Raw genomic sequence first — 13315 nt, 5'->3', positions numbered from 1 at the left:
AGCAGAGAGGTGTGGACTTCTAAACAATACGAAATGGATAACTGTCATCTGTGGAACAGATGCGACACTAACTTACCTGTAATTCTACTTATTCTGACAGAGGAAGAAAACACTTACATGTGGTTTCTTCCTGTGTCGGAATAAGGAGAATTATATTCATGTATAGTATCAAAATTTAACTGCAATTCTTTCTCTTCTGCAGCATTTCCCGACAGAAAATTGTTAAAGGATTGCCACAGAAAAAAATACAAATAGGGTGATGAGTCTTAGGACTCCAGTGAAAATAAGCTTTTTGCCCTAACACAAAGGCAAATATCCTGTTGAATTCATGTCAGGGTTGTTCCATTATTTTGGAGAAATGTATAAAAATGGAATTAAGCTCTGATTTCTGAGGTAAAGTTAAAAAAAAAATTCCAAAATAAATCTGACGTCACAATTTCATTGAGTATTGATGTACTGCTAAAGGTGAAAACAGATCATTCCTCAGGTGAGGGTGCAGTTCCTATTTGGGTTTGTATACAGATCAATCAAACTGTTCTGCTGGCATTTACCAGTATTCCATCTTAAAAACACCTCAATCCCATCCCCTCACAAAAACCTGTCTGTGTAAAGCAACACTAGCTACTCTAATATTAGATAAATATTAAATGTTTAAGATAAGGAATTGTCACATGCCATGTGTGTGCCAGTACAGGGACAATATGTTCAGGAATTTTTTGGACGAGAACTCTTTTACATCTAAATTACAATCAATACAATCTTTATCAGTTTCTTGTCACTACACAAAACAATAATCTAAAATACCAAAGGGAAAATAATAAATGAAACCAGAGTCCCACGGCGAGTATAGCACTCAAATTTCAGTGTTTTCCTGCCTGAGCTTGTCTGCCACTCACTCACTCCTTCCCATTTGTTCTTGTTTGAAGTCACTGATGAATGCTTACAGATACCTGATATTCAGAAGTCATAGCCTTCAAGGATAAAATTTTAAGCAGGAAGCATTCTGTCTTTTGATCTATAATGTACTGATTGATAGGCAAAAACCCGTATGTTGTGTCCAAATAAACTTCGTTCCAATATTTTGACCAAAAAACAGGTAAAATTATGCTTGTCTTCACTTTAAGATGAGAAGACTGTAGCACTAACAAGTTGGTTACTGACTTCATGTTCTGAACACAAAAATCCTTTTTTGGGGGAGCTGGCAAGAAGAGCTATTATTCTTATTTTCAAGTGAAAATTGAAAACATTAAAGGTCATATAAACCTGAGGCATTAATGGTGTAGTGCTACCCCACTTACAGGGATCTTTATTTTCTAGATTGGCATTTATAAATGCGGAAAGCTCCCAAGTAGCTCAGTGATTTAGACACTCATCTTGAGCACAAGCTGAGCTTTATGGCCTGGGTTCAATCCTAGCCATGCTATGAGCCAACAATGACTGGGTGCCCACAGCACCGGAACAAACTGGCTTCATACCCCTGGGGATAGGGGTGAGTAGGTTGGCAAGGCTTTCCTCATCTCGCCACTCTCAGAAACCCTGCAGTTCGTCAGGTGTCTGTAAATTGCTTGGTTGACATCAGGGAAGTAGTCCCTATCCTCTAATGAGCACCCACTCTGCTGAAGTGCATGGTGTGACACAAAAAAATAGGAGTTAGCTATGCGCAGTGTATTGGAGATCTGTACTTGATTCACTTCAGTGCTCCTGTGTGAGTGCAGAGGCTGCCGTGGTGAGACAAGCCTACCACTGTATACAACTGGCAGTTCCAAAATAGGATTGTATAATGGGGGAAAAAAGCAAAAATAGAAATATATATACCTTGACATCCAAATCACTGCACAATGAGAAGGTCTGGAGTTACAATGAACATGTTTGAGGGTCAATTTCTTTTGAAGAAAGAGTCATTATGACTCAACCAGTACAACTGTTGTTTCGCTCTGGGTCACAGCTGTTTATCACACCTGATGTCACATGTCTATAGCATGATACGCACTACAAGCAGCTGAGCCAGTGGCATTCTCTAAAGATCAATGACACCCTACCAGCTAGTCTCTCTCTCTCTCTCTCTCTCTCTCTCTTTCTCTGTATTACATTCTCTGCAAACGGCTGCTTCTTCAAATATTCATGAGACCAAGGTTAGAATAACTTACCTCCTCTTCCATAACAAGAATTCTATATAACTGTATCACAAAGGATGCCTGACCTAAGTGTGACCAAACAGCTATGAGGTGGTTATGGAATTGCTGATGCTCACAGCGGCAGAGCCTCGCTAGAGCTGAACCCTGTGGCGGTGCTTACTGCCACTGTTTTTGCCCCTGTCCACGGGACAAAAAACACAGCAAACACTTTGGGTTGAATGTTGAATCAATAGAAATACTGCTACAATTTCCACCTTTGTTCATTTGTTCTTTGTCCTACGAAAGACAGTTCAATGCACTGGATCTGTGAATATGGAGAGTTTTGGTAGCGGCCAACATTGCATTCCCTGACCTGTATTTCCAAGAGCTGTTTTGGTGGATACAGAACAGACGTTACCAGCTCTCTTTTTACCCCATAAAAATATCACCACAGACAGTTTTTTCTGTTTTTTTTTTTTTTTTTTTTTTTTAATTTTTTTTGTTCTGTAGGTGACAAGCAAAAAACTCCACAATTCTGGGGCTAAACCTGATTTGTCCAATCTCACAACCACTTACTATGAGGCAGAAACAGGAAGCTGTAACGGACAGGCTCGTGTTCTCTGGCTGTGGCAGCTTGGGCACCACGCGATGTAAAGAAATCTAAGCAAAACAAACAAACAAACAAACAAACACACAAACAAATGGAAAGTATTTTCTTCATGGTTTGGAAGAAAGCAAAATGTGTGTGAGATCAAAAAGCATGGCAGATGGTGAGCTGAACCCAAAAGCCTGGTCCCCCTTGTCGCTGGTTCCTAGATCTCCATGTGGCTTTGCATGTGGACGCAGAGTGAGAGGAATCAAGGCAGTAATGGACAGAAAATATAACAGAGATTTCAGGTCTGTGGCGAACACTGCTAGATATTCAGAGAAGGCTTGCATGCAGCAGACGGAGGTGAGCTATCCAGTTTTCATGGATGAAAATGAATGCTCCGGGGTGACTGAAATGCTTGCTTACTGGTAGGGCCACTAAGACTGCCATAAAGCTGATACTGACCATCTCCTTGGAAGAGAGAGGAAAGTAACCAAAACAAACCAGAGTGCCTGATTCAGCTTGCTCTACAGGTTCAGCTCAGATACCGTGCGCCCAACTCCACAGCGACATTTTGAAATAACCTATTCAGATCGAGTCTTCTTCAGCCCTGCGCATGCAATTACCATTTAACAATGACCTTTGCAGCCATACACTCAATGACCTGGGCTCTTGTTTGTGATTTTATTAAACCGCTGCACAGGGCCAGCTTTAAACAGTCTGAGTCCTCTGTTAGTTGGCCACTAATCATTCTCTTCATTTTACAGTGACTCACTACAGTCACATTAGGAACCCTCTAACATCCAGCTCATTTAGCCAGGATAGGATGCAAGTGCAATTAATTCTCAACGAATGATATTAAAATAACATTTTCACTATTTCCATACATTTGAGATGTTCCCTGGAAAGTAGATTACTTAAACATACATTAAGAAGTAAGTAACCTCTATGCACTATACACCATTTGGACACCATCTACTCTGGTACATTCACTCAGGTACATGTACTTGGAACTCGTTACACTTGGGACATAAAAGATATTTTAGAAGGAACAGTCAGATTAAGAGTCAATCAAGGAAAACTGCAATGACAAAATAATTAAGTTGTGCCACCGACAAAGATCTCAGTGTCACCATCAGGTGGATTGAGCCCCTGGAAGAGGAACCATTCCCATGATTTCTACAGGGTTCACCTCCAAAAATCCCACTTTCAATTATACAGCTTCAGAAAAACATGCTGTGCCACACTGCAGCACTTAATAGGTGGTTTCACATTTATATATCACCTCTACAAATGCACGTCTGGCTGAAATTCAAAAACGGGGAAACCTGAGTCTGTGTTTTATCGACTCTCTGGCACTTTCCTTCACCATTCCCCGATCACGTCCTTGGAAATGACCCCTTTTTTCCGTTACACGAGTTCTGAGTTTGCACACTGTCAACACATTTCACGTCGAGCTTCCAGCTAAAACTCATTTTGCAATTTGAGATAACTCATGACCAAAACCCTGACACGAAAGTTTGAGATGACCTTGGAAATAACCTGCAGCACTTTACAAAACTGCATGTGGCCTTACTGCTCTTTGTTGATTACCTCCATTATTGTTCTGTCCTTAGAGTGTTAAAACTCCAAATGATGTGATAATCATCTCAAACTCTTTTCTGCTATGGTGACTTAACCCTACCTCTGAGCTCTCAGTTAGCTCCTCCTTCTCCTTGCATTTTGGGATCTCCATGGCTGAGTTGTGCATTGGGCCTTGCTCAGGTATCTGGGTCTTCGGAAAGTCTTTAGCCTCTCTGTCTGCAACCTGGCACAACAACAAATATTCATTGACACATGTCCGCTGACTTAGTAACACAGATCATAGGTAAAGCACATTGTGAAGCATCACATTGACACAGCAGGAAAGTCGGACAGCATCCTAAAAGGAAAGCTGTCCAGGATTTATGTATGGATTTCCTGCAATTGTTTTGTCACTGAGTTTATTCATTATGAATCAATCAAATTCTTTTACAATACAAAGCAAATGCAAGCTACAGGCTGCAGCTTTGGAGCACAGAGGTACATGCACTGTTTTTAAGCACTGTAACACTGATATATAAATTTCTTATTTTACAGTATTCCTTGTTATGAAATAAGTTTTCTGTTTCCTGTAAAAGGCAAAACATACAATGGTTGTATACTTTTAGTTTACAGTGGTTATATGTAACTAAAATTGCGCCAGGTGAATTTTTCCATTCTTACATTCAGAATAAGACAGGACATAATGTCCATAATGACACGATTAATTTTACTGCTGGGGGGTTTTTACACAAAATGCCTCTTTTCAAGATAAATTAAAAAATGACCTTGTTCAACTATTGTTTTGGGGTTGGAATGTATTTTAATAAAAGCAAAGCTCATGATTTTATTATTCCCTTATTTTTCCCTTGGCTGCAGATGACTTGGGCTGTTACCTCCTTTGTTGCAATGGGCCACTTGGGCTCAAATTTTTCTTTGCCAGGAAGCTCCATGTTGGTGCCAGAGGAGCACTTTTCTGCGCTGAGGGCGTGACTAGTCTTACCCACCAGGTTCTGGACAGACTTAACCATATTTTTCAGGTCCTCGGGGTAAGGGGTGGGGTAACGTTTCAGATTGATCTCCACCTGAGATGAAGCAGAGACACAGCTGCCTTTATTTCAAATCCATGCTTCTTTGTTGAAGGTGCAAAGTCAGAGTTTAAACAAGGGTAGACGTGGGTAATGATGACATCTATCTTGAAAAGTCACAGGGGACTCAGCCAATTCCCTTATAACGCATTGCTATATCCATATCCATTGGATCAAACTAAGCGGCCATAAATCCATCTTGAGAGAGGGTGTAATTTATATACAATACAAACAAGGCTGAAGAATGAAAAGAACAGGCACATCGTACCTTGACTTTCCCAGCATTGTCCTCATCCTCCTTCTTGTCCTCGAACTCAAAGGCAACAGTCATTCGCTGCTGCCTCTGCTCCTCCCACAGTGTGGGGTTGAAGCTGTCACTGTCTGACTGGTAATCTACATGTGCGAAAGAAAGGTCACACTGATGCTGCAATGGCACTGCGTCAATGTTACACTAGCACTATACTGGAACTACACTAGCACTACAGAAGCTCTGCATTGACCCCCACTGAGCATATCAGCATGTTTCACTCGGGGCATCTTCCAGCTCCCTGTAAAGACCTCTCAAGTGGAACCCAGCTGTCAAACGCATCGTTTCACACCCTTGACTTAATCTACGACCTCATCCATCTACAGTATACAAGCTGCCTTTAAAGTTGCGAACCCACAGAATCATATCCTTCAAAGGGCAAACACCAGAAAAATGAGGACAGTCTGTTGGATGGGTCTTGTTTTTATTCTTGACACGATAACTGATATTTTAGGGCGGCCAAAGTCATTAAAACAGCATATCCGGAAAAAATGGCTCTTTGTGAGCAGCATCCCGTCCTGGCTCACCTTCGTCATGCCGAGGCTGCTGAGGAAACATGTAGTTGGTGAGAACCCTCTGCTTGGTCTCGGGATGGGCCTCTGTCTGCAGTGGGATCAGGGCCTTGGACTGCAATGGCACACAGAGTTCAAAGGTCACATGCATGTGCACATGACGGAATCCGTATGATAAGTGGACAGCAAAATATGGTCTCACTAAGGTGTCGAGCAAACAGCTCTGCAGATGTAATTTAATTTGACAAGGGCTCCACTGGGATATTCGAGAGGTGGCAGAGACAGGGCATGGTATTTACAGAGCTGTTTCTGTACACAGAAAGAATAGGACAGATGCAAATCAGTCTTTAAACAGAATCAAAAAGTTGGAATGCCACCCTTTAGTATTCCAGTTTTATCTGCAGACCAGTGCTATTTATTCAACCAGATGTGGGTCTACAACTACACATATCTTCCCTCACCAACACTGAGATAATGAATTTGAACATATGACAAAGCAAAAAAGCACATTGCTACCTTGCTATTTATCTGGGCATTCCTCTTCCCACCTGGAAATCTTGGTGGATTTGTTTGAATCTATTCTGCTAGATGCATTAGTGTGCATTCAATTCAATCAATGAAGCCATTACAAGTCTCTTCTCTTAAATTGTTAATTATGAAGCAAAACGTTCTGCTGACAGCTTGTTGATTGCTAGACTACAAAACATGTGCATTATTTATTATTCACATAACAATCCAGTTGATAACAATCCAATTGATATTCATAACAAAGCAACATTTAATTGTAGGACAATTGGAGATTTCACAATGGAACTCCAGGAACATTTCCAGCTAGATAGCTACGCTAATAAACTAAGGTAGCTATACATAAATAACTAGGTATATAGTTATCAGAATGTTCAATTATTACATCATTCTGATACACTGTTACATCTCTAGCTAGCTGCCTAGCTAACCTTGCTTTTGAGACATGTGCCTCTGACTTCATTTCCATCTTGACTGTAGGCCAAATCTTCAACTGATCCTAAGATTTGTTACAAAAATAATTGACAAAAAATTAGGATAATTAGGAACTCTCTTCCCCCAAATGAGGGCCATACCTGCTAATTACCTTGGTAATGGAGGCCACCTGGCATATTGCCTAAAATATGCCTGGTAAGACAGGTTAAAAACACATACACTTTCTGAAATGGATGAATAATACAGAAAATATTCACCTGATTGTCTGATAGCCAGAGTGCAGCAAGATCCTTCAGTTTTGTGAACGTAAATGGCAGATTCCTTAACCTGTTCAAGAGGAAGGCCAGAGAGGCAGCGATGTGAGACAACGAAAGTATAGACATACCAGTAAGACAAAGGCTACTTTTTCCACAAAGAATACCGCTAAGGTGCACGGGTTCAATAGATGACCTTTTTCAGCTACCTGTTGATAAGAAAATATCTCTCCTGACAGGCTCTAAGCAGGTTTGTCTGTTGAAAGCACTCCATTTCTGCTCAGTGGGGGGATGCGTGGAGGGGTTTCATTAGGTTCCATTAGCTCTGATTTACTTTGTGAGTGAGTAGTGCTCTTAGGAAGAGTCTTTTCCATTTCTGAGGCACAATTAAATTTAGTTTTTTTTTTTTCTTGAGACTGAACCCGATATAGTATTTTCAAGCATTACAATGTATGGCATCCAGGATGTAAGAATGTACATATTTCTTACTATGGAAGTTATATCTTAGTCAGACTGATGGCAACTGTCTTTGTTTTGAATGCCATTTCATGAACCATAATGGAACATTTCTGACTGAAGGTGGAGATACAGCATTGTAAATCAAACATTTCCAAAGCCTCAAAAATTAAGTAGAATGTCTCTAAAACAGATAATTATTTATTCAGTCATATAATTTTTCTTTGAACGTAACATGAAATTTTAAAAATCACAGCGGCACACAAACACTGCTTGTTTAAAGACTCTACCTCTAGAATTGCCTGTCACAGCGCACTCAGTGAAACCTAGCAACAAAACATTGCTGCCTTCCCTATGTAAAGTGCTTTGAGTATGACCAGAGTGCCATATAAATAAAATGTATTATTACCACATACAGTGCACTCTGCTTCAAAATGATGATAGGAATATTGCTGAGAGCATAGGGCAGTACAGCAAAGAAGTACATCTGGAGCAGAGTCAAGGTGACTCCCTGGGCAGAGACAGCACATTTACCTGAGTGCTCTGTCGTGCAAGCGGAAACAGGGCAGTAATGGCTGCTCTGTGTTAAGTGATGGTAAAGTTTAATTACCTCAGATCCTGTTAATCACTGGCAGTGCATCCAAACATCTCATAAAGAGCTTTCTTAATTAGCCTGTGGGCTGGGGGAGTATCTCCTAATGCTACACAGCTATCTTAATGTGCCATTAAAAAAATAACACAAGTGTCTGTAGTTTACATAAACTGCTCATAATAAGAATCACACACTCTACTTTCGCTTGCATTTCAAACAGTCTGATAAATAGACAGGTAAATACAAACTTAGCTCTGAGTGTCTGCTGCATCAACTGATATAGACATGAGAACACGTGAGAATGTTGAAACAGTAGGGTGTTGAGCATGCACCTCTGCATCATCAGCCCATTACACAATATTATTCTTGTGCTGAAACCCTTAAAAACACACAGTGGGGCTTCAGTTCATATGGCTTGTGCCTACTGCCTCTCGTAATCAATGGCTGGTAGCCAAGCATGTTCCACTTTAAGTAGTGGCCATCTCCTCATACAAAAGGATGCATTGTAGCACTCTATTTAGTACTGATCAATGCTGCCAGTTTTGTGGCTTTCACCTAAACTGTATTTCTGTATTCTCTGTACACATTAATATTTTTTGCCACTCCATGACATTATGACTAGTCAGGTGCATTAATGTTCACTCTACTGACACATGCAAACAGCTTTTTAGCGGTTACCTGTTGTCACTGAGGTTAAGAACACGCAGTTTGGTCATCTGTCCAATTTCTTCAGGCAGAAACTCCAGCTTATTGGAACGCAGAGACATGACTGTGACATTTTTACAGCTCCCGATCTGTTAAAAAAAATAAAAAATCCAAACATGCTAAATGAAAGGACAAGTTCACAAGTGCTTATTCACAGCAAATTTCTGTGAATTTCCTGTGAGAAAGAAAAGCAGGATGATTACACATTCTTGCCAACATTACTGTACTCTTTCACACTGTGTTGGAAGGACAGGGAGCAGAGAGGGCCTTGGAGGATAGGGTACTTGTTTTTGGCATTGAGAGGCTAAAAAAAAAGGTAGAAGCCCCTACATGCATATTTATCTCTGATAATGAAGTTTTAATGCGTTGGCTATGTATGACTGGCTGGTGTGCTTTTCTGCTGCTGGATGCTGCCCTACTCATGGGGAGAGGGGCAGCTGAAGCTATCGAGATCAGGCTGTGTGCCCACAGCTCACGGAGGGGCTCTCCCTGTTCCGGCTCAGTGCAGCTGGCTTTGATCAGAGAACTGGCAACTCCTAGCAAGGTGGGTCATCCTGGCAGTCCCAGCCCTAGGCCTGTGTAATGTAGCAAGAGGTAATGCACAGCTTCGTGCCGCCAACCATACGCCTCCTCTAAGACACATGACTGGAGAAGTGACTTTCATTCCTTGGCCAAATGCCACCCTCCACCCTACAGTAACAAGGGAGGCAAGCCTAATCGGTGTGAACTCTGCTGCAGCCAAGATCCTCACGGCACCTGTCATCCTCTACTCCTCAGAGGTCAGAGGGGGACAGGGTTGTTCTGGTAGCCAAGCCTCACCTCTCTGGGCAGTTCTGACAGGAAGTTCTCATCAGCAGCAAAGGTTCGGAGGTTGTGCAGGTAGCCGATGGTGGGGGGAAGGGACTCCAACTCGTTACAGCTACAGTCAAACTCTTCTAAAAGCGATAAACTGAAAAAAGATAAAGTGTGGATAAAAAATGTGGATAGAAGTTTCTTTCAGTACATCAAAGCACTTTTCTGGTCCTAGACTAAAACATTACTGGGCAAGTCATTGTCATAATTCAAACTACTGACTACAGTTACATCAAAGCTTTAGCCTTTGTTGTTGATTCTTTGCCAGTTTTTTTTCCAAATATGTCTTTGTGCAGTATCATAAATCATAAATTAATCATTTAACATCACTCTTTAAAAAAGCCTATTCTGGTGTTTTATCTGTAGAATCAGTCCATGAGTCACAAAACACATCTATTAGTAAAATCCACATGCAGCATCAGTCTGGAAAATTTTACATTCAGGACCTGAACAAAGCTGCTTCTTATACTGCCAAAGATTAACAGGCCAAAGGCAAACAATGGAGACCCCCCCAGTGGAACATATACATGGTACAGTGAGACAAAGTATCTCCAAGATGGAAGATATATTTTCCACATTACACACATCATTTCAAGTGATTGCATGAATATTGGGCCTCTATTATTTAACAACTTCAGCTGCTATAAAAAGCTTCAAGTAGCTTCAGATGTTTGATCCTTCTCATTTCACATACATGTTACTGGTTTTACATTAAACAAACCTGATCCTTTGAGAATACCCAATATAAGCAAGAGGTCTAGATGCTTCTTAAAAAATTCACACAATGGTTCTAAAAATATACATGCATATATTTCTGAGAATCATCAGAAGAATATTATGACTTGAAGCCTTGAATTGCTGTTTGCTTTAATTACAATATGTTTTACACTGAGTGACACACTCATAAAACTCAAACTGAATTCATCAGAATTTTTGGTGTGCATGATACTATATGTCACGATGAAATGAAGTCTATACTACAAACTAAATGAAATTCTTACAAGATAAAGGAGATTTTATTGTTCCAAAACATTATTTCTAAACAGCTATATGGGCACCATGTTCATTAAGTCAACCACCTTGTATGTGAAGGTAATTCCCGTTTTTGGAGGTGAAAGGACTTTTAAGTAAAATTACAGTTCATCAACTGTTGGCAGAATAAATTTTCAGCATAAAAAACTAAGCTTTTACAGAAAAAAAGCTTTGAATTTGGAGCTAGGGACATGAAGCAAATAAATGCAAATCGAAAACTTTTTGTTGGACAGAGTTTAAAAAAAAGGTTAATTTGTCCTTATCATAGTCAGTAGTCATTAGTGGTACATTTTTACAAAAAGCCCCAGATGGGCTCCCATATGCATGGCTTTAATCGTGTCCACTTCACCAGAATGCGCAGTAGATGCAAAGGAGAGCGCTTGCCTGAATAAACATGCTGCTGGGAACATGTGTAGAACAGGGGGGATTTTCAGTCCACTTACCCTATTTTGGTGCGTCCACTAAGTGGCCCATTTTAGATGCATGTATAATAAACACAACACAAAACCGACCAATGACAAACCAAGAAAAGGACAGGATACAGCATCACAGGAGGCATGAGGCAGTGGGCGCAATAGTGAGGATGGGTGACGCCTGAGACGGTGAGAGAGGTCTGAGGTGGTGAAAGCTTTCAGTGACGGAGTGCACTCAGATTCAACCCCCGGTTTTCCCTCAGGCTCACACGTAATCAAGCACACAGATGAATTAGCCGCACGTGTGCACGCGCCCATACACACGCACGCAGGCACACAGAGCTTGGTCAATGTCTGGGGTGCTCCACTTCCTTATTTCCTAGGTCCAGACCCACACATACTGCATCGGTTGAATATGGTTAAGAGCAAAAAGTGGCGTGGATGTGGTGAGAATATCGTCACTACTGTCATAAAATCCTTTCTGTGCAAATGGCAGCATCTGAACTCTCATATCTGGACTGCATACGGCTTGTAGAAAAAGTAATATCCTTATAGCATAACCTCAAAGCTTGGATAATGAAATAATGCTTTTTCAAATAGCTTGAAACTCTAAGTATCCTCTATTAAGTGAACTGTCTACACAGATAATCATGATATAGTTTAAAAAGAAGAGAAACAGAGTCAGTTTAGTCCACTGCAGGTATACGTATAAAAGACATAGAGTGGAAATAGTCACTGAATAAAGACTGAGGCAATTCCTCTTAAAACTGGATTCCCTTTCTAGGATGCTTGGCACATCATAAACCCTTACGTTTTATAATAAAACCCTTAGTTTTATAACCCAGATGGGCCTTTAAAGTTGTAACTGGTTATGACTCAAATCCACACTTGGAAGAGGAAGACAAAATATTCTAAAGACTGCTCAAGAATGTACTAAAAATGTAGATTAGTTTGAGATTTATTCCTCATCACAAAAATAAGTTCACATCTCTCAACAGTACCAAAGCATGGACATCCTCTTTCATTGCGGTCAACGGCACAGGCTGTCCTCCATCACTTCAGAGTTAACACTAACATTGCCAACCTGCATTTCTCAACGCGCGGTGAGAAAAGCAACATGCTTTCGTGCCAGACAGTTGGGCTTCTGACTCATTATAACCACAGGCCATGAGTGTAGCTTGGCAAGAGGCACACAGGAGACATTCGGGCCCTTATTATTTAATGTGACAAGTGATAGTATTATGAAAGAAGCAGTTTACTACATCTTTAAGTTAGTATTAAACCGCATCCACTCAAGAAACACACAAACATTGAATTAATGATAGAAGTCATAAGGTTGGCATATACCCTCAGCTTTACAGAGGCATTGTTTTACCAGCACTTCCTAATTCTCTTTGAGGGAGGTTCGGGGATCACGTTCTGAGAGGTGTGGAGCAACACTCTAGCACTTGCCCTTGAGTTTTTTTGTCCCGATGTACTCACCTTCCAATGGTGTTAGGCAGTGAGGTCAGCTGGTTGTCATCGACTTTTAGAGTTGTGAGCTTTTTCAACATTCCTGAAAACACAAAAGGTACTTATGCATGACATTTACTTGGATCAACATTCTATGAACAAGTCTGACTGGAAAAATGAGGAAAGAATTAAATCTATTCTATTTCTTAAAAGAACAGTACAAGAAGTATTTTAAAAGAATGTTACATATTAAAGAACATCGTAGTTCCCCGTGCATATGTACATACAGCACCAGTCAAAAGTTTGGACTCAACTTTTCTTTCTTTATTTTTACTATAGTGACCAAAAAGCGTTAAACAAATCAAAACTATCTAATATTTTAGATTCTTCAAAGTAGCTAATTTTTTTTAAAAATACATAGGCATTAAT

At 40.5% G+C, this 13315-nt stretch overlaps 1 protein-coding gene across 8 annotated transcripts in view; it reads right to left on the bottom strand.

The window, feature by feature from the left end:
* Positions 1-13315, bottom strand: part of lrrc7 (leucine rich repeat containing 7) — a 100871-nt gene that overhangs the window by 16779 nt on the left and 70777 nt on the right. For 5 of the 8 annotated variants that reach the window (XM_036520732.1, XM_036520734.1, XM_036520736.1 and 2 more), the window contains 10 exons: positions 12917-12989; positions 11465-11482; positions 9957-10086; positions 9111-9226; positions 7388-7457; positions 6186-6285; positions 5620-5744; positions 5160-5348; positions 4388-4510; positions 2691-2774 (listed from right to left, as the gene is read on the bottom strand). In XM_036520732.1, coding sequence (XP_036376625.1) covers positions 2691-2774; positions 4388-4510; positions 5160-5348; positions 5620-5744; positions 6186-6285; positions 7388-7457; positions 9111-9226; positions 9957-10086; positions 11465-11482; positions 12917-12989 — 1028 coding nt within the window. The remainder of the gene's footprint in view (positions 1-2690; positions 2775-4387; positions 4511-5159; positions 5349-5619; positions 5745-6185; positions 6286-7387; positions 7458-9110; positions 9227-9956; positions 10087-11464; positions 11483-12916; positions 12990-13315) is intronic. The other 3 variants (XM_036520733.1, XM_036520740.1, XM_036520735.1) reach the window with 2 other exon arrangements.

Source organism: Megalops cyprinoides, chromosome 2 (assembly GCF_013368585.1).
Source record: "Megalops cyprinoides isolate fMegCyp1 chromosome 2, fMegCyp1.pri, whole genome shotgun sequence".
NCBI classification, from domain to species: Eukaryota; Metazoa; Chordata; class Actinopteri; order Elopiformes; family Megalopidae; genus Megalops; species Megalops cyprinoides.
The sequence above is the reverse complement of the archived record's forward strand: the minus strand, read 5'-3'. Positions and strand labels throughout refer to the sequence as shown.